The 22290-nt window shown below is 32.5% G+C and overlaps 3 protein-coding genes across 5 annotated transcripts in view; 2 read left to right on the plus strand and 1 right to left on the minus strand.

Moving 5' to 3' along the window:
* LOC113404128 (dnaJ homolog subfamily C member 10-like) overlaps nucleotides 1–7161 on the plus strand; it is a 61125-nt gene extending 53964 nt beyond the window's left edge. Inside the window, exons 18-26 of the mRNA XM_026644906.2 lie at nucleotides 305–428; nucleotides 1083–1280; nucleotides 1723–1829; nucleotides 2495–2660; nucleotides 3056–3213; nucleotides 3856–3983; nucleotides 5119–5253; nucleotides 6321–6408; nucleotides 6870–7161. Of these exons, the coding sequence (XP_026500691.2) occupies nucleotides 305–428; nucleotides 1083–1280; nucleotides 1723–1829; nucleotides 2495–2660; nucleotides 3056–3213; nucleotides 3856–3983; nucleotides 5119–5253; nucleotides 6321–6408; nucleotides 6870–7136 (1371 nt within the window). The 3' untranslated portion in view covers nucleotides 7137–7161. The remainder of the gene's footprint in view (nucleotides 1–304; nucleotides 429–1082; nucleotides 1281–1722; nucleotides 1830–2494; nucleotides 2661–3055; nucleotides 3214–3855; nucleotides 3984–5118; nucleotides 5254–6320; nucleotides 6409–6869) is intronic.
* Nucleotides 1–20101, plus strand: part of LOC113403950 (ell-associated factor Eaf) — a 100072-nt gene extending 79971 nt beyond the window's left edge. The window contains exons 1-9 of one of the 3 annotated variants that reach the window (XM_064216134.1): nucleotides 2064–2067; nucleotides 13924–14051; nucleotides 15256–15348; nucleotides 15556–15694; nucleotides 16438–16559; nucleotides 16984–17092; nucleotides 17197–17461; nucleotides 17619–17733; nucleotides 18200–20101. In XM_064216134.1, the coding sequence (XP_064072204.1) occupies nucleotides 13955–14051; nucleotides 15256–15348; nucleotides 15556–15694; nucleotides 16438–16559; nucleotides 16984–17092; nucleotides 17197–17461; nucleotides 17619–17733; nucleotides 18200–18315 (1056 nt within the window). In that variant the 5' untranslated portion in view covers nucleotides 2064–2067; nucleotides 13924–13954 and the 3' untranslated portion in view covers nucleotides 18316–20101. Of the gene's footprint in view, nucleotides 1–2063; nucleotides 2068–13102; nucleotides 13307–13923; nucleotides 14052–15255; nucleotides 15349–15555; nucleotides 15695–16437; nucleotides 16560–16983; nucleotides 17093–17196; nucleotides 17462–17618; nucleotides 17734–18199 lie in introns of those variants that run through there. The other 2 variants (XM_026644626.2, XM_064216135.1) reach the window with 2 other exon arrangements.
* On the minus strand, nucleotides 10617–12643 carry LOC113404890 (PIH1 domain-containing protein 1-like). The gene is made up of 6 exons (XM_026645966.2): nucleotides 12603–12643; nucleotides 12382–12525; nucleotides 12088–12163; nucleotides 11434–12011; nucleotides 11102–11245; nucleotides 10617–10716 (listed from the first exon to the last, which is right to left on the minus strand). The coding sequence occupies exons 2-6, from the start codon at nucleotides 12445–12447 to the stop codon at nucleotides 10684–10686; spliced, it is 897 nt and encodes a 298-aa protein (XP_026501751.1). The 5' UTR covers nucleotides 12448–12525; nucleotides 12603–12643; the 3' UTR covers nucleotides 10617–10683.
* Nucleotides 20102–22290: the final 2189 nt, after the last annotated feature.

Here is a 22290-nt window from a genome sequence, read left to right on the forward strand (position 1 = left end):
TGGCTAAAGAACTGCAGGAGAACTTCCTGTTGTTGTTTGTTGTTTAATGTTAAAACAAATATCTAAAGATCACAGGGTCCAACCAAATTTGGCTAAACAGGTAAGATACAATACAATCAGTGAAGGCGAGTCATGCGTATTATCCCTTTACATGACCTTAAACCTATATACACTCAGGTGGCAAGTCTCGGGAACTGTTTCTCTCTTTGCCACACGACCGAGCCCAGTGAATCCGTGGAATTCTAAGAAGTCTATATGATAGAGATATAAAAAGAAGTTTAATTTAATAAAACGTATCTTGCAGAAAATTAGAAACAATCTTCGCAATGGACATTACACTCCTTGGGTTTTATATTTCACTACACAAGAGGATGATAACATATTACTATTACATCAAATGCAAATGGCGTTACCTGAGATGAACTTTGGTAAGTTAGCCTTCAAAAATAGTATTTTAGTTTGCGGTTTAAACAACGTCAGTGGTCGAATTTTTTTTTATTGATGTTTATCGAATTGAATTGATATCTTAATATATTTTTTTAAGTATGAAAATATCAGTTCCAGAAAAAATATGTTTCTGTTAAGCGAACTGTAAATGTAGCTTCATAAGTCATAAGACAAAATGTTTTCCCAGTTAGCTAATAGCTCTGCTAAGTTGATTAATGTTGTCCGCCCGATTTCGGTTATCGCGGCCAAGCTCATGGGAGCCCGACCTACTAACTACGCGGGACATATTATATGGTACAAATGTGTCCGAAAACACAGGGGCATTCTTTATTGCGTCACTCTTATAATCCGATGATATGGAAAAACCGACACAACCGGAGGAGTTTAAGCGCGGGACCAAAGGCTTTACGTGCTTTTCAAGGCACGGGAGTGTACCCACTTCCAACTTTAAGTTGTTACTGAGAATTTTTGGATGGAAAAATTCAATAAGTTTATAACAGGCCACTAGACCAACGAGGCGGTCGAACTGCTAAGTTATACACCATTTTTGTGTCAAAGTTGTTCATTTGTATTCAGTTCTCCTGTGGTCGGATTAGACTACACTAATACAACAATAACTCTCGTGACCGTGGCAGGCGTGCTGGACTGCTCGGCGCTGGAGGAGCTGTGCCGCTCGCTGCAGTGGGAGCGCGCGGCGGGCTGGGCGCTGCTGAAGGCGGGCGGCGCGTTCCAGCGCGTGCGCGGCGCCGCGCCCGCCGCGCTGCGTCGCGCCGCGCACGCGCGCGCGCTGCACTCGCTGTCCGTGTCCGAGCTGCAGCGCGTGCTCGCCGCAGGTACTGCGCGCCGCTGGCCCGAGTGGCCTGCGGTGGACGCCGATACAAAGTATTTTTAATAAATTAAGTCATCGTATAAAATATGCTTGCGGATATGTAACTAGTGTTAGTCAATTGATCGAAATTTATATTTTCATTATTAAAAATTCAAATTTATAATTTGCATACTCTGAACATATTTTTAATTTATGATATGGACTAATTTCGTCAGTAGCCAACAACAATAAAATTGAAAATTGGAAGTTCTCAATTTGTAAAATATCACAGCCAAGATAAATACGGAATCAAACCGTACTATCGTCTACCCGGAGAGAATTAGTTATAAAAAAATACATGTTTAATTAAAAAGCCATATATCCGGTTAAGAAAATTCTACCGCTGTGTAAATATTATTTATTAGCGTGGGAACAAAACTAAAAAACGATAATTATTTTGTTTTCAGAAATGGGCATATGGGTGCTACTTATAGCACCATACGAAGTCTCGTGGGAACACTTGGAGGAACCATTCACTCAGGCTAGCTTTGAATTGTTGGATTCTGGAATCAGTGTGAGTTATGATAGTTCATAATATTACTGTTGTTAAATGTGCCAAACATCAGAAAACGGTGGCACAGATTACCTTATTGCTAATTCACCAATTCGATAGTCTATATCAGACATGATATTTATACATTTTGAAAGTTATTATTATTTATTTATTAACTGTCTTAGTCATTTAAATTAATTAATTTGTCTTAGTCATTTATTTTAAAAGTTTTTTTATGAATCCCTTGAAAAATAATCAAAAATGTTAATCAGACTTATAAATTGTAATGTAATGATGTAAGCAGGAAAGGAAGAAGGAGCGCGCGTCCACGTCAAGTTATTGGTTTTTTAATAACGTTTTTCTTTTTAAAAAATTTAAATTAATTAGTTCTTTTTGCTGTCTTTAATTTTAGTCGTCTCACGTACTTTAAATCATCTTATGAACACGTGCGTTAATCACTCCTACTAATGCACGCTTATAATAATTTATCATAGAGTAACGCCTTGGTGATTGAATAGATCTACGTAAAGCTGAAATATTATAAATGTATTGTATATTTTTTAATAATCTTATAAATGGAAAAAAATATTATTTTTATACTTTGACTTAAGTTATTTTAATAGAATTTACGGTTTTTTTATTTATTAGTGATTTGTATATTTTAAAAAGTACTTTTTATGTTTCAGTTTGGCATTATGTCCTGCACTTCTACCACAGATAAGTATTGTCGCGAAGTGGCACAAGATGAACCCGTGATTCTCGTACAGAACGGCACTAACAGATTCAGATATGTCGGAGATTCGAACAAAGATGAAATCATAGAGTTCATAGAACTCCTCATAGAAACTTCCGGTGAGTTTTACTATGGGTTATTATTCGGCATATGGCTGCGACAATTCACATTATAATTTGTTTTCACCGGATTGAATGGGCGACATTTGACCGGACGCCGCATTTAAAAAAAAAAAATCAGTATAGTAATCAGAGCCGATAGGAGGAACGATAAACTGTCGCATGTTTATGTGAAAATGTTGATGATTTCCAGTGGGAAAATCAGTCAATCAGAAAATCTGGCTTAAAATATTACAAATTCTACGGTTCGCACTTACCTAAGGAATGTCCAAAGTCATGTTATGTGACCGGGAGGGTCCGTCAGCAAAAACTATTTTCGAATCGACCTCACCCAAATCCGCACCGGCCCCGACACTAGTCGACGAGTGCGTCACTCAAGCTGGGTCACGTTCCAGACATGGAGCTGTCGGCACAGGAGGCGCGCACTCTGGAGGGCGGCGGCGCGGGCGGCGCGGGGCGCGCGGGCCGCGTGTGCGCGTGCGCGCTGCTGCCGGCGCGCTGCGGGCCGGCCTGCGACCGCATCCGCCACGAGTGGAGGCTCGTCGCCAAACGGGTATTTATTTTTTGTAGTAGGTAAGCGCATGGGCTAATGGCATCTGATGGCATGTGGCCATCTCCGCCCGTAAACATCGGCGCTGTAAGAAATATCTGTAAGAAATAATAAGTACATCGCCAGTGAGTCATCGACCTTGATAATATGGTATGTCTTGTATCTGTAGTTAACCTGGTTCACTCACCCTTCATAACAACAATACCGCCCGGTACTGTTGTTTGGCGGTAGAATATCTGATGAGCGAGCCTACACAAACGGATTTACACAGAGAAAATATTAAAATATTTTGTTAGTTAATTTTGTTTTGTTTGTTAACTATCCCGTTAGATTTTTTCAAAAATATAGTTCAATATGCGGTGTTGGTGCCTATGTTCTTCGTTGGGGTTGAGGCTTCCTTCATACCAAATTTTTGAATGAAGTAATATCAGTTGTCTTAGCTGTGAATACGTCACAGACAGTCAGACGGAGTTAGTTTCGCGTATATAACATTAGTATAGAATGGTTTTATTAGTTTTGTTATTTGTTGAGTAGGGCTTACTCGACACGATTATGTTTGAAAATACAAAGATGTTTTGTGTAATAAAATAATTTAAACTAAATAACGTAAATAAGTAATGTACATATATGTTTTTGTTTCCGCAGTTGAGACCGTTGGATTACGTGAAGGTGGGGATAATCGATTGTGGCGTGCTACAGCTCTCGATCTGTAACATCATACGCAGCCCCGTTGCAAAAGTCTACCCGCTTGACCCGAATAGTCACATTAATACGTTAGTATTCTGTATTTATTAGTACATTTTTTAACAATGAAATGAGTTTCCATATATGACTAGAGAACCTCAAATTTCACTGAAGATTGTGTGCTTGGACACATGCAAACACTGATTTGAGTTATCATGTGCTTAATTTGTACTTATATATGATTACATGCTCAATGGTAAATAAAAACAAATTTTCTGGAAGCGTCGAATTAAATTCGCCAGCCCACCTTAGAGTATCATGATGCAACTTCAAACGCTCTTGATGAGTTTTACTGTGGTGCGATGGTCGTAATGTATCAACATTATACATTGACTGGCTCGTAAGTCTAGTTGATAGATTAATGGGATCAAACCCCAGGTCGGGCTGATAAAAAGTTATTGGGTTTACTATCTAAAAATTCTCAGAACACCCCGTAGTCTTAAAGTTGGAGGTGTATACACTCCCTTGCCTCAAAAAGCACGTGAAGCTGTTAGTCCTGCGCTCGAACACATTCCGGTCGTGTCGAATTTGCCGTCCCATTAGATAATGAGTGTCGAAATAGAGAGTGCACCTGTGTTTGCGCACACACTATTGCCCTATAATACATCATGCGTCGTTGGCTGGTCTCCAATAAGATTGGCCGCTGCGGCAAAAATCAGTCAGAACGGCATTATTATAATTATATTATTACATTATACGTGGGGCTATGTTCATCAGATTCATTAAGTCACTCATGATTATTTTTTAAGTACCGTCCAAAAAAAATCTTGCATACAATTCCTGCACCTGAAATCGTATTAGGGATTTGGATCCGTTGCCTTCGGTTGAAATCCACTTGTTCTATTCATTAGGCTGTTTCGGTCACCTAATTATTTTACCAGCATCTTGTACATATTTACGATACCTTTATTATTCTAACTCATACATTTTTTTTATTAAGACACATCAAGACCACATACGCATATGTACTGCGGATATCTCCTTAATTTCTAAATAAATAGCACCTATATGCTATTATTGGTAATACCTAAAATCTCTATACATTAACATTGTGAGACATTACCGTTTACAGAAATATATATTAACAAATTAACTAAAAAGTTTTATAATAAATATCAACAACCTTCTTACAGTTTTTTTTAAATAAATCTGTTTTAATTTTAGAATAAGCTTGCAGCACCAAACGCAAGCGCCTTACATCCTGGACTGGGCGCTTGATTACATATACGACAAAGTTGCGAAACTTAACTGGCAATCTTTCACAAAGAACGTCATAGCCGAAGAATTATATCCCAGCAGGTAATATATGAAAAAATAATGTAACAATACTAAAAATCCTAAGGTCATCATTAAACTCAATGCCTCAAGAAATCAACCGATGATTCCTTTAGGATTATATTACTTAATATTCCAATGTCAATAAAAGAAAACTTGTTACAGATAGATTTGGAAAAAAGTGCTAATAATAAAAAACAGACGGTACTTTGTATATTTAACTCTAATATTTCTTTTGTATTTTTTTTCGAAGGTGGTGAGAAATTCTATATGTGATGTAGGTTAACATATACATATTTTATTTAAGTTTTTTTGTTTACGGTTATTGAGAAAAAAGTAAACAATGTAACTCAAATGGCTTCATTTCACGCTTTAAGCAAAAAGGTAAATGTTATATTAAACAATCAACACCTGTTCCAGGTTTCTATTTTTGATTATAAATAGTAAGGTTTATTGATCTAAAGTAAATGTAATTGATAAAAAGTAAGGTTGATTGATTGCTGAGGTTCATTGAAGATCGATCCCTTTAACAAGAAAACACAGAATTAATCAAGAATAATCCAAAAGTATGTGATGCTAAGTAACATTAAAATAGTGTGCGTGAAATGGCACGAGATAAGCAGCCATTTAAAAAAAACTATTTATCAGATGTTAAATCCTAAATCGTCAAATTTATGAAATACTAGCAGTTGCCCGCGGCTTTGCACGCGTGGAAGTTGAATATATTTACAGATTAACTTAAAATATAACGTTAATTTAAGACCTCTTTGTATACTACATTGGTGTGTATTTCACCACTACCCTTAGGGTAGAATATCCACTCATTTTTAATCAGTAGCCCAAGAATTAAGTTTCATGTTTCTAACTTAAAAGTGAAGGACTTCCATTTATACTGTCAACCCTTATTCCAACCCATTAGGGGTAGAATATCCAAAAACCCTTCCTTAGTGGGTGTCTACTCAATAAAACGATCATACTCGCCAAGTTTCATGGCCCTAGCTTTAATAGTGTACGCTCGGCGATGATGAATCAGTCAGTTAGGACATGTTATTTTATAAGTATAGATTATATTTTTAATTATTTTATTTCAGCACCAAGAAACCGTGGCTGATATATTTCCATTCGCCCAGATGCTACCACTGCTATGTGATGTATCCTGACTTTGTTATCGCTGCATTTGTAAGTATTAATGCCTATGAAATTACTCGTATTATAATCTATTTGTAACTATGGATAGTATTTGCATTAAAGGAAAAGTAGCACATTCCGAATTGACAATAAATCAACCTGTTCGAACCTTATTACAAGTATTTATCTTTGAGCTTAATTAAATTTTATTTTAATATCATAGCTCAAGTAATAATAAATAATAATTATACAAATTTACAAAGAAAATAAAATATTCTTAAGTATATTCTTATTATCTAAGTATCTTTTTTTTTCAAAAATTAAATTTTTAATCATATATGTATAACTAAGAAGAACCCCTCGTCTGGAAGGTGAAAGCCTCCTCTAGAGTTCGCCATTGGTCTCTATCGCAAGCAATATTCATCCATAGCTCAAGTATTTTATTTTTATTTGTGTAACCAATAACTACTTTACATAATCGATCAGCATTTTTATACCAGTTTTTATTCCAGCACCTCGAGAACAGCTTACAGTTTGGCAAAGTGAACTGCATCACCGAGAGGAATATCTGTCAACACGAACACATCCAGAGCTATCCGACCATCAAGCTGTACTTAAACCGCGACCAACACAGAGCTACTCGCGTCGTTACATTCCAACCGAAGGATTACGCTCGCCTCATTGAAGAAATTAAACCTCATTTAACGAGGTATAATGAAATACCGGGTATAAATAATATTGAAATCAAAAGTCATATAAATTTTAGAGATGAACTCTAATGTTATATACAGACAAGATTCGTCGCAATATTAGCGAGTAACTAAAATAATAGATTTTTAACAAATTTCTTCAAAATTTTAAATATGGAACGTATACAAAATGGAAGCTATGTTTTTTTATAAATGTGCAAATTAATGGTAACAATGCATAATGGCAATGTTTACAACTGTTCCATTTTAACTAAATATATATTATATTTACCATAATTTGAGTACTCAAGTAACAGCATATTGTAATGAGGTTATTAGTTTTTAATTCTAAAATCATAAATCCACCAACAACATATATAATTAGTTATTTAAAATATTATAATTAATTTGATGTTCCTCAGAATCCATTATGATCTTAAAACCCAAAGTAATCTCAACTAATTTGTAACTTTTTTGCTGTCCTTACTCTTATGTTAATCATTATACGCACACTGCGACATCTTGTAAGAACGAGTGACTTTATACTAAAGAATGCCAATTATTTGAAGGGTCAACCTTCGAAATGAATAGATCTATACAAATACACCTATCATAGGCTAGTAAATACTTTTACAATTACAAATGTAACTTCAATGGTCTAACAGAGAACTCAACTAATACTTGCATAATTATTTAACTATATATAATAACTGCTTGATGCTGCTAACGTTTAACGTAATAAAAGCCTATAGTCATTCCTTTGTCGTATAACTGAGCATTTATTAAAAATGCACATGGGTTGACACGAAATATTATTTATAATGATATAAAAACAGTTTAAGTGTTAATCTTAGTGCATAAAAAAATGTAAGTTTTTTTTTTAAATAATTTATTTTGAATAAAAGTCATCAAAAATACAAAATTTATACTTGCAAATACTAATTATACGAATGTGTGTTTTCGGTGAACCCTGAGTGAGGTGTGTACTTATGTTACGTGTATTCCGATCTGTTGTCATCTCTGCTCTGGCAAGCGTCTGTTGACTAGCATAACTAGTAATATCCGATGAGGTCTCATATAGGATTTCATTTTTATTCTTATGAATATTGTAGGTTAGGTCATTTTGGTAAGTTTTCGGCTGTGATAGACGAATTATAAAGGAGAATGGCCGATAAATTTGTTAATATTTTTATAAAAGCTATTTCTTTGTAATCTGTGCATTTGCGTATATTTATGAATCTCAAATTTAATCTGTTTTTCCTATCCATATTGTCTACTTATATTTTTTAATTGAGCAAAATTTTTTTTGTTTAAATTGCACAACCTCAACTGAGTAATATTAACCGTTGAATAACTTAATTAATAATTAATTCCTTGCCTTGCCTTCTAATCAATCTCTCAAAGCTACAAGGATATTGAAACAGCACTGACATGATTATAGTAGTCAGATAATAATTAAGTTATTGGCGCCATATTACATCCATTGTCTACGAGTAATTCTATGTTTTTCGACTTATCACTGTTCTATAAAAATAGATTCTAACATTTTTATATATTAATTATCTCATTTATATTTAGATCTGAATGATCATGTAAGAAAAACAGTATTCGTCTAATTACATTACTGCCTGAAGGAGTGATATATTTGAATGGCTCATGTATGCCTAAACAGATTTGGATGTATGGGGTATCATTAGGATCATCGGTGACTTTGGCTATAATTATTTTTGAAAAACTTTAATATCAATTATATTATTTATTATTACGGATGAATCGTAATAAGATTAAAACTATTCTAGATTTCGCTGCTTCCTAATGTATTTATTAAATCGTTACTCAATTAATATACTTAATAAAGTGTAATAAACTATTTTTATAATTTAATTAAGGCGTCATTTCGCTCTTATTGCAGCTAAATATAAACAAACATTCCTACAATATTGCATTTATGTAGAATAATTTATTTATTTAACGATGCTTGCTGTACGTTGATTAAGGATGTACTATCGTGGCACAAGACATTTTGGCTAATCTCAAGGCCTATACACAGAAGATATAGAGGACGGGTGTGTGTACAAAAGACACCTTTTGCCAAGTTGGAAAATTCTTGAAAGAAAATCTCATTTTCATTGGCCCAGTCATGCATTTAAAAAAACGTCAGCATTTGAATCCGTATAAGTTAACTGCTACTCAGTTAAATCAGACTTTACTTTGTTGCTTTGTATCTTCGCCTTTTTTTGTACGTCCATCTCGCACTAAATCATTTATATATTAATTATTTATTATGAAATGAATGAATGAATGAATGATTCGATTTATTAACATTTCCTTACGGTGTTTTGTTAATTTTCCTCACATTACTAAGTTTTTAATATTATTTATCTCTACGATATCATATACCTAAGTGTATTATATTTTGCAAAGTTGTATTAACTTTTTATATTTATTATTGAAATGCTCAAAGGCGATAAATCTAAACAACAAATAAATTGTTACGGTTAATATCACAATTTAAAATCAATAGGAATTAACTATTAAATGAAATATAGAAATACTAAAAATTAATAATGAAACATGGAATGAAAATATTTTATACTTAAAATTAGAAATGATAGTTCTATATACTGTGACATATCTGATCATAAATTAACATTAAATTAAAGACTACGTGCATCGCTGATGTTGCCTTCGTGAGCAGTCTTATTATAACAGCATTAGAAATAATTATATAAATAAGTAAAATATCACAACTATTTTAAGTTATAAGATTTTGTTACCCAAAATAATAATGTATTTAGAAAAATCTGTTTCATTATTTACAAAATGTTATCAATTTTCTTTTAATTACGACAAGTTCGAGCTAATTTTTTTACTTACTGATTTACTTCGAATCATGTAATCTTCCAATTAATTTCTTTCGCCTCTTTTTATAATAAACACTTTAAAAATATATGTAAGTATGTGCCATTTTTCATTATTTTTGTATCTATTATATAGACTACTTAAACAATAAAAAATCACAATATTTTTTTAAAATACATATTTATGATGAAAATAAATTGTAATATAACCTTCTTATGCATATTAAACCAGTGATATTTATCCATGCTTATTATTAACCCCTAATTTAAAAAATGAATATAGTTTTAATGTATTTCTAGTTTACATTATGTTAACATCATAGTCCTTTAAGCAACATATTTTCATTAGTAAGGAATCCCATAAGCGACTTACTGCTGCTTTAAATTTAACAGATAAGCTTATAACAACTATCTTTAACCCTTAGCTAGACTCAACTGTTAGCAAGAATCAAGACTACATATTTTGGTTAAAAATATAGCATATGACTGATTATTCAATTGTTGTTAACAATAAAGAATTAATAATTCCAGTTTCAATTGACAACCAAAAAAATATCTGAACATTTGCTACATGATGATGGTAACCGTAGTCCCAGTTTCTTCAACAATCATGTAGAGTTATTCTCGCAATAAGTAAAGGGCATAAAAATAAATATTTTTTTTAATATGTGAACAGTGAACATATTCACTCATGTTACTAAATAAAAGATTATTTATTTTCTACCTTTAATCAGATGAGTACTTACAAAATTTATTAAATTAAAAAAATTATAATATTAATTTATAATAGGCATTTTCACACTCAGCATCTGAAACAAAACAAATAATTTACCACATTCCAAATTTAATGATAGGTATATTTTATGAAAAACAATCATTTCATCATTGTCCATTTCATTTAAAAAGATATTTATTTAGTTGAAGCAACAAAAGCAGCCATCATTTTTATCAGATTTAACACTATAAATAACCAGGTTATTAGAAAGGTAAAACTTAAATTCTAGTGTTCCAGGACCCAAAGTGACAGGTAAGGGCATGTGGAGCAATAGTGCAGTGTGAGAGAAGCATCAGAGAGATGGATACTGACTGAGCTGACTCCAAAATGTCAGGCAATAAATATTCTGCATCAAATCCATACTTTTATCCTATAGATACTTAATATAATCAAGATTATTGTTATATCACATTACTTACATCTTTATTTCTATTCAGTTCTGCGTCAACAATATCCTGGTCAACGCTGCATGGTAAAAAGAAGTCCACAGACTCATAATTGTCCTTAGAAGCCAACACTAATCTATCTTCACCAATTTCTAAATTTAAATCTTTCAAGTCAACCTAAAAATATATTGGTTTTAGTTACTAAAATAAGCAACAAAAAAAATTGCTACTATTATGTCATACTTGCAATCTTAGATCCACAATTGCAGTTTATAATATATATCATTGTATGTTAGCACAACAGATAATAATACTTGTATTTGAGTTTAATGTTTAAAATTTTATGTTCAAATTTGTATACATACTGATGCAGGGATCATGAATTCTGCTAGTAAATATTTTATCTCTCCCGTGGGAGGCTCTCTCCTTAGTCTATAAATAAACTGTTTCTTCTTCGGTGCAGAGACTTCTGTTTTTTTCAATACTGGCTTCTGTATTTCCTCAATTAAAGGTTTCGTTTTCTGCTCACAATTTTTAACATCTCTAATTTGTATTCTGTGGGACTGTAGCGTTCCAATAGATTTTCTATTCTTAAGTATTGTAAATCTTTGCATATCCAATTCAAATTGATATTTATCTTGTAAACCTTCAAAAACAACTGTAAGGAAAAATGTTTGGAAGAGATCATCTTTTTCAATTTTCGAAAAAAAGTCTGGATTGACTGCAACATCATAGACAGTAACTGGTGCCCCAGATTTATCTTGTTCTATGCGTCCTTCTCCAATACTCATCGGTACTCTGTAGCTTGATGGGTCTTCCGAATTTAAAATTTGCATTAATTCCTCATTAGTTATATCCCTTGGGCATGGAATAGCCTCGGTTAGACAAACATTTACAAATACTTTTTTGCTGTCTGGTTTAGTAAATGTTTTTACACAAAACCCTGAAAAGATTGCAATATATATAACATGTTCTTTTATACTTTTATTGAAATACTATATAATATAAATGTTAATTACCTGGCCTTGGTTTAACAATTTGTGTTGGTACCGCATCTGCCAACATTTTATTAAATTCCTCTTCTACAGAATTTTCCTGAAATCGTTAAGAATGACTTAAATAATATTATCTTTATACTAAGAAGTATAAATATATACTCATCTAATTTACTTCAAAAAAGTGAATGTCTATAACAGCATATTTTTAAAATAGATTTTACTACGAAAAAACTTAAAGCTAAGTTGTTCGTTACGTTAGAAATTTCAGTAATACTAAGGTTTCTCGTTCAACTTTATTTTAATTTTTATATTTACCTTAACAATCCTCATGTTTTTCTCCATTATTGTTGGATCGATATCGAGCGTTATTGACTTTTTCATTTTTTGTTTACTTTCAGTTTCAAATGGTTTCTAGGGATTTCTAGTATATGATTGACATAAAAACTTTTCTACGACTACCTATGTTAAAAAGATAAAAAACGAGTTTGGAAATTATTTTAAAACTAGAGATATCAGTTTACTTATTTTTGAAATACCTGCTTTTTTAATCTCCAAATATTAAGTCAAAATAAACCTATTTGACATAATTCGTCAGCACAAGAAAGAAATGTCAACTGTCAAGCGAGAAGATGAGTTTAAGATTTAAAAATTGACTTAACGTTTATTTATAAAAACCTAATATTTTTAGTAAATGTTTTCTAAGGTAAATATATACATTAAAATACTTTGAATAACGTCCATCATTAATCCAAAAATGTGATAATTAATCCTTTTCCTTCGTTGTAAAATATATGATGAGTACTTGGATTGCCTCGCTGTGTCTGTGTATGTCTAGATGCAATGAAAAGTAAATAGAAAACATTAGAAAATATAAGTAGCTAATGATAAATAAATAAAAATAATACACATGGTTTTTAGTGAAATAGCAAATACTAAGAATTTTAGTCAATAATATTTTATTACCTCTGTTTCAAAAAAACCATTTCTCAAGGCCGAGATGTTTATGTCTATGGTTTTTGAAATGTCAATTGTCATTGTCACCCGATCAGCCGTCAACCGTCGTGTCCATCATGAGAACTAGGTCGAAAGAGTAGTCAATGTCTAATTTTTGGACTATTTCAATCTTTCTTGATTCAAAGAATCACATTAGCAATGCAAAACTTTGCAATATCTCGCTGATTATGAAATTAATTTTATAAGAATAAGCAACGTGTAACCTTGGCGAAAGAAATATTCAAAGGTATAGTACGAAGAAAAAATTTATTACTTTGCCATATTTTGTATATTAGATCGTTTATTAATTACTTTTAAATGGTCAGTGATATAAAAATCGATGGCATTATTAGTATTAATATGGTTTGTACTTTAACAATAAATATATCAAAGCAAAATCTTGAATTAGACAAAAATAAATTTTTCGCTTGTCAGCTGTAGTTAAGTGAATGTAATACGTATGCATAACACTAATCTCAAGAAAAACAACAGACACATAACCTTTCTAAGTTTTTGAGTGTCGGACATAGTCCGTGAAAGCACGTAAATTATTATTTCGTAATATAAAGAAAACTTATTATTCAACAAGGTATAAACTATCAGAGAAAGCAGTTTGATTTAAAATTAATTATACGAATGTTCCAATTTTGTACTTATTAAGATAATATAATAATTAAGTAATAACTATTAATGATACTTAATCTTTACAAGATATTTAAAATGCTTCAAAAAAATTATATTTTGTAGTTACAGTTTAGTACAGGCACATCTTTGGGTTATGATATAAAACCTATTTGTTCTTCATTACTGTATTGTATAGAACTTCTATCCAATTAAAAACATTCACACATTTTTTTTATTTATAGGTGCAAACATATGGCAGAGAAAAGCTAAGATGGCTGATAAACATAGTCTGAACTATGATGTAAGGGAGCTGAAACTAGGCACAAGCTTCACCAACAATAAGACATCTCAGTATCATACTATTAAGTGTAAGTAGCATGATTTTTTTATAAGCATAATCATTTTGAAAACATCAAAAGTAAATTAAAAATTCAGCCTACTAACTACTTCATTTTTGGCTGAAGTTTTGCTCTCCTGTTAAGGATAGCTTTTAATTTAATTTATTATATTAGGTAGTATTTTTACCGCAAATTGGTTTATAATTCAGTAGCAAGATTTGACACACACACATTGTAAAAAGACATTTTAAATAGAAGCTTGTAAATATATTTTAGATTCTGATCCATAAATGGGGATATTATAAACCACTTATTTGCGTTTTATGTGTGTCAAATATGACACATTATTTTCCAAGTTCACAAGAGATAGTAGACACTTATAAAACAACTTAAGTTTAGATAGTAATATGGATTTTGCCTAAGGATGTAGTATTAATAGAGCAATTTACACAATTCAATTATTATTGTAAAAATAAGTCATCTTATGACTGCTTAAATTGTATATATTACATAAAATACTACTGTTGAATTTTCCTTTAAATTCAACTTTAAAAGGGTATTAGTTAAAATATTATGTAATTGAACAGAAATATTCTTGTATTGATCAAGTAACTACTTTTTCTGTAATCAATATTAGTTGTTTATTTGTGTAGACTGTTAACTTATCAATTAATAATTAACTTTATCAGTAATACTTGATTACTTTACTATAACTTCACATGCAGAAATATATTTATACATTAAATAAAACATTATATAAATATGAATACTAAAAAAGGGATAAAACTTTTATGAATTAATACTGTTTCAAAATGGATGTGTATTAATAATACATGGTTATAAAAAAATCACTAAAATCATGTTGTAAATATTCTCTAAACTATTTTGCTAGGGTTAAAAATGTTGCTTTCTCTAACTCATGAAAATGAAAAGGCAAGCCTCTTTTCCTGGTGAAGATAAGGGTTAAAGCTTTTTTCATATGTTTCCTTACAATGTATTATTTGTTGGCTGTTGGGTAAAAGTCATAGGTTTTTTTAATGGGCCAACTTTGTTCTTTTAATTTTGGCTTAGTTTTGTAATCCTGTGTAATTTATAACCAGTTCTAGTTTGAGAAGTCAATTTCTACTGTTTCACTGTACTAGAACAATGTCTTATGTTTGTATTTAAAAAATATAATAAATAAGATATTATTTCAAAAATTATAGATGTGTTACAATTGTAAAATTTTTTAAAGATGATTTCAAGCCAGCTTCGGTGGATGTCAATAAAATGGCAACAGTTGATGTTGGGACTAATAATCAAGTGACTGTAACTGTACCACATTTGGGTGAGCATTAAATTTTACTTTTACCTACATTAATAATGTAATTATTTGCTTAATAAGAGCTAACTTTAAGTGTGTATAAGGTTCTATGATCACTCATACTTTGTTAAGCTTTATGTGTTATATAATCAATTGAATGGAAAGCCTATTTTTGATTTGCTGAACCAAATTTAAAGTTTATTTTTCCTATTTTGTCATTTTGAATTGCAGATGGTGCTGGAGTCCCACAGACAGTATTTAAAGGAAGTCAACGGCCGTATACAAAAGAATGTGTTTTGATAATAGATAGAGTTACCGGGGAGATAACATTGGAAAAGCTTTCAAGTAATATTCAAGTAAAAAAAACGAGGTAATTATTATTTTTTATTTATTGTAACCCTAGTACTGGTTTTATGCAACCATAAACCCTTCCTTTACATACGTACAAGTCTTTATTTGCCAAATTATCCTATCATGTAAATCACATTACCAAAAGATAAAGAAAGAAAGATATGTGACCATATAAGAACATTTAAGACAGAAATATTAAAAACAATGATTAGCGTCGCAATGCTTGTAAGACTGGGTTCAGCAATAGGCGATTTTGGCGATCTGAGTTTGAACCGATTTTTATATCTATTTTAGAAGTAGCATAACGTGTGGTATTTTCATTTCCGCTAATGCATGCCTCAATGAAATCTGTGGATTTGTTCAAAATATATCCTTAAGAATATTTAAAAAAATAAAGGTACACCTTTATTTATATAATAGTAATATTATATATATGAACGAAATCGAAATATATTGAAATACCAAGACTGCCATCATTTTCTTTTGTAGCTTTCTCGGAAAGCTCATAGACAGCAGTGATCTTCGGGGCTGGATTTAATCTGCACCCTTGACTGAAATGTTTTAATTATCTCGAATCCCTTTTAAAAGTAATTGGTGTATCCTTCTGTGTGGACACGATTATAATTCTTACAGTATCAATATATATGTGCAAAAGTAATTATTATCACATTTATGTAAATATATATACTACATATTAATTATATGTAAATGAAAACAATTGTAACTGATTAACATTATATATAAGTAACATTTATTTTCCAGACAAGAAACAAACCAGAAGCAACGACCATTGACCCCTGTGACCACAGAATTCACAAACACGACTCAAAGATCGACGTCTCGTACTCGCGTCGCTACCAACAGACGTACTGCCAATAACACAGGTAATCATTTTTTTATTTTTATTTTTCAATAGGTAGGAGGACAGGCAAATGGACCACCTGATGGTAACCACCACCGCCCATAGGTATTGGCGCTGTAAGAAATAATAACTATTCCTTGTTTAACACCAATGCGCCACCAACCTTGGGAGCCAACATATTATGCCCATTGTGCCACTCACCCTTCAAACCGAACACAACAATACTCAAGATTGCTAGTAATTAGTGGTAGAATATCTGATGAGTGGGTGGTACCTACCCAGACGGGCTTGCACAAAGCCCATCTTGTTAGGTAAACAGTTAATTTATATATATACTACAAAAAAGGCCAGATTAATTAATATTTATTAAAAAAAAAATTAAGTGACAGTATTATTATATATTTGAATTTATATTTTTATTGTGAATATTGTGCTCTTCGTTGCAGGTCCCAGCGGTGTACAGAATACTCAGAATCGGTTTAATCATGGAGCACAGAAATCACAAAACATGGTCAGATCTCCTCCGCGAGTCAAAACGTCTCCACCACAGGCTCCGTACGTATAACGTATAAATTATATTAATACAAGCATCGGTGGACGTCATTAAATTGCCGCTCGTGCGTTTTTTTAAATTAATATTAACTTTTTTTTTTCCTTAGATGGTCAGCCGGTGGCAACAGCACCCTCGCGTCTCTGCCTATGATAGGGTTTGACGAAGCGCCAGCGCGGTCCCCGCCCCCGCAGCCGCCGCCGCATGTGCCCGCACATGCACATCCGCAGCAACATATACCTGCACATGCGCAACCTCACGTGGCCCCCCATGCGCATGTTCCGCAACACGTGCCAGCGCACGTGTCTGCGCACGTTCCTCAGGCGGCCCGCCACGCACCGCCCCCCGCGCCCCTTCCGCAACCTCCCTCCGCCGTGAGTATTTAGATATTCAATTTAAATCGCGATCTGTGTTTCGTATGGCGATTATCTTGTTAACTATATGATGACATTTAAGACATTTCATTCTATAAATAAGAATAGAAATAGGATAATAATAAGATTGATGTCAATTGTGTGATCTGATTTCTAGGTGTCGCGGCAAGACGACAGCTCCTCGAGTTCATCTAGTGACAGTGACAGCGATAGCGGTAGCGGTAGCGACAGCGACGATAACGACTCCAGTGCGCACCACTCGCTCACGAACGGTACGGCCGCATATACGATTACAATTACATTGGAGTGATAACAAACTTATTAATTAATCTGGATGTTGCAACATTTTTTTAAAACTGTTTTGTTAACAGTATTAACAAATCATGTAAAATATGTAAAGATTTCGTTCAAGACCAGCAAACACGGGTCCACTCTCCATTCCGTCACTTTCATAATCCGATGGGACGGCATCCGACACGATAGAAATAGACAATAGCGCTGTAAGAATTATTACCCATTCCTTACATCGCTAATGCGCCGGCAACCTTGGGAACTAAAATGTTATGTCCCTTGTGCCTGTAGTTACACTGGCTCTGTCACCCTTCAAAACGGAACACAGCAATGCTGTTTGGCGGTAGAATATCTGATGTGAGTGGGCGCTACCAACCCAGACGGGCTCGCACACGCCCCACCACCAAGTGAAATGAAACGTTTGTAACGTGTCCCCCGTGTGTCCAGGCGCGGCGGACGCGGGCGGCGCGGGCGGCGCGGGGGGCGCGGGCGGCGCGGCGCTGCCCAGCGACGTGCTCAACGACGACCTGTGCCTGTCCGAGTCGGGCAGCGACTCCGACTGACACCGACGAGGACGTTTCCCTCTCTATGAGAACTATCCTATCTAGAAATTAAAGCTTGCTCTTCACTGAGGAATTTGGTATATACTTTGTCCCGAGATATAAACTTCATACAATTTCGATCGGTGAATTGAGTATTACGTCCACTCATTTGCTAGCAGATATGTACTTGGGCCGAGAGGTCGCATCGACAGAGAACGGTAATATAATTTGTAAATAAACCTCGATCGATCGAAAAATACAGCTTGAAATAAAAGATATATTACCATCATCTTCCTATCTTATGTTTTGAGAACTATGACTACAAAAGGTGGTTTATATATCTCACAATGTCAGTGTCTTTAAACGAAGGCCTTATTAAAAGTATAATGTACTTATTTACACAACAAAATATTTTATAAATAATAGACTCTTGGAATAATATGGCATATAAATTGAATAGGAACACCAGTAGATTTTAAATATTGTTCCAAATTTGAAAACTTGAAATAGACACCGAACAAGTCAGTGTAAAAAAATTTGCTGTACAATATAAATTTATATCGCAGGATATAATATAACATATCCCATAGTGAAGAGCGGGCTTAATGAGAAACTTGGCAAGTGTCCTGACCATATGTCTACAATCTTATCTCGTGTGTGTTTCACGTGTTTATGGTTCCGTACTCAATGACCCCGTAACTCGTTACTTATTACTGGAGTTAAAATCGATCTTAATTTAATACAGTGGACTGTTGATACTATAATAATAAAAAAATATTTACAAAACATTTGTATATTAATATAAAATTTGTAATTGCAATATTTGATAAACTTTAAATTTCCAAAGTCTGTACTTGAATATTGGTTGTAAATAGATTTGTGAGTGCAACTTGCATTTATCTGGTATTTGTGAATTAAAACATTTCCTTTTCCTATCTATATTTAAAAAAAAAGAGTCGTGAGTTTAAACTATTGTATAGACATAACATTCTATAAACAGTTTGTTTTTCTTCTAACATGAAAAGTCATAACAAATGAATGTTGTTATTTTAGTTCATATTTCCTATACATCGACTCTTGCCATGTTTTAAACAAATATTGGATTCGATTTTATGTTGCCATATATAAATATATAAATATATACCCGTAATATTTTAAAAATATTAATGGGATAAATATCAAAAGATATCAATTTTAAACGACAATTAAAAATCGAATTCAATGGAAACATGGTATCTCAATGAAACTGTGAGAACGTGTTAAAAACGCCGTCGTCATTTGTAAGTTTACTGTACATATTATAAAGTAAAATATATTCGTTTCAATCGAATTTATATTTTATATTTATTATAAGACGAATTAAAAGGAAACGACTCGTCAAATAAAATCTAAATTAAAAATAAAAAGTATGTAAATATTTCAATTTAATTTTCGTTCAAATCTCTCATACTAACGTATATTTTATCAGACTAGATAATGCCATTACTTTTTTATTGTTAGAAATTAAAAAGGCCGGGAATAGCTGCTAGTGTTGTAATCGAATTTAGTTGTGTAATCGATTTCTGAATATATCGATAAAATTATCAAATCTAAGTTAAACTTACAAATGTAAACGATATACAATTACTTAAGATAGTTAAGTGTGTATCATACTGAAAATGTTATTGTGCCTCAAGTGAAATATAGATATATTTTTATTTTATGCCAATTTTTTAACTAGCGTTAAGATTATATAGCGTTTGGTGGACGCTGAACGATATTATACGTTAGTTTTACGAGTCCGCAATAAATTATTATACATAAAACATTTTTGTTTTTTATTATAATACGGCCAATCTCGGCCATGTAGGACATATACGCAGGTGCACTGTGTATCCCCTCGCACTCATAATCCGATAAGACGGCAAATCAGACACGACCGGACAGATCTCAGGCTTTACATAACGCGCTTTCTGATTTTTCGACCAAATACCGAATAACTTTTTATTGGCCCGCCTTGGAATTTGCACCCAGAACCTCTGGATCTGTGACCTTATACCCTAGCCACAAGACCGACGAGGCAGTCAAATTATAATAATAATTATATAAACGGTTACATTAAGAACGCTAACATTGTATAAAACAAATAATTGCAAACGAAAATAAACTACCGTTTTTTTAATTCGTGGATTTACTTTAAAGTAACGCACGATTTAAGTGAGTTAAATCCATTCGTTACGTCAAGGTTCGAAAAAAAACATATTAATAATTGGACGTAGTTTTTCAAAAAGGATCTAACCCACGACCTGATCAGTTTGTATGAGAAAATGAGTTAAGTATACTAAAGTAGTCGTAAAGATCGATATTTTTGATTAGGAAAAACACCTCTAGTAAAACGTATATTAGATTTTTTAAGATCACACATGTTTTTTTGCGATTGACGATAGAATTAGAAAAATAGAAAAACGTGTACTGTTGTCTGATTGTTTGGCATGAACATCCACTCATTAAGATTATTATCTAAACAGCACCTTTTTTAATAAACGATACTATACTATGCACATATATTTCGACTAACATAATATTACTACACGACATACGTCGTTTTATACGTGTGTGCCATTTTGGTGGGTTTCGTTCATTTCTCCCAGCAAACATTTGTGTCCTACGTTGACTTTTTAGATATGTGATGAGCAACATTATTTATTGTCTTCGTTACTTAATAATTAATTAGCGTAGATATTTAAAAAAAAAAAAATAACTAGATTTTTAATCATACTAAATGTATGTTTTAACTCATACAAACTCTAAGGATTCAACATTTCCAGTTTTTATTAATTCAATAATGTTTTGTTTAAATTCAAATATGTCGACAGATAATCATTTACATCTCATGCCTTCTCATTACTTAATAAATTGTTTGTTTGATTTGAATTAAACATTTCTTTATTATAATCAAACGTACCATTTTTAAAAAAGTACTCAATTTCATGTAACGTTCTACCTTTTGTATAAAACAAGAATGTTTTTCGTTCAGAAAGTCTTGACAATTTTTGTAGCTATTATTATTGTTGGCGACTGTAATTATAAACTCAGTTAGAACTTTACCTAGGTTTGGAAGACTAAAATAAACCCAACTGATATACAGCTTATTGTTAGGCTAATGCCCACCAGCACCTGAAAATAAATATTCATTTTAAAATTTGGAAGGTAGGATTGATAGTGTTGACATCGTACATATAAAACATCTATACTAACATACAAACAAAGGGTCTTCATTGTTATTATGATTGTTTAAGTATTACATTAGCAAATGATCAGTAAGTCTAGCAAATTATTTTGTAAATTTCCCACTGCTAGGCTAAGCCCTAAGGTTTTGGACTATATTCCACCACGCTGCTCCAATGCGGTTTGTGTGGAATACACATGTGGCAGATATTCGTTGAAATTAGACACATGCAGGTTTCCTCACGATGTTGTCCTTCAGTTACCACATTTAAATTTGTGTTATTTTTTTATTATTTGAGAAGATTCTTATCCTATATTTTGTGCCAGTGATAATGGGACTCTTACTTACTTACTAGGTTTCATTGCTTATACCAGAGAGTATGGAAACATTTACAATGCTAAATATAGTGTAAGAGTCTTTTGCCAAGTTTCGAAGCCAATTGGATCTTTAAAGGACTAAGTAATCACGTTTTTAAAGTATTATAATTTTATAAACTCGCTATTTACAGTTACTGAGTTTATCGTTTCTAATATTAGTTCGAAGTAATATTTAAAGAGCTGTACAAATAGGCCGTGTTATTGAGGTTAGTGGGAAAACATAGATACAATAATTGAACGGACAGATACATAACTAAACATGAGCATGTTTCGGAACAATGTAAAAACTCATTGTTCACAAACGATTATTTTTTATCATCTGTTCCATAAATACGAGTATATTATATTATTTTTACATAGTATAAAATAACGTCACTTGCCATGTGTAACCTTAGATCTTTTAAACTACGC

Source organism: Vanessa tameamea, chromosome 10 (genome assembly GCF_037043105.1).
Source record: "Vanessa tameamea isolate UH-Manoa-2023 chromosome 10, ilVanTame1 primary haplotype, whole genome shotgun sequence".
NCBI lineage: Eukaryota > Metazoa > Arthropoda > Insecta > Lepidoptera > Nymphalidae > Vanessa > Vanessa tameamea.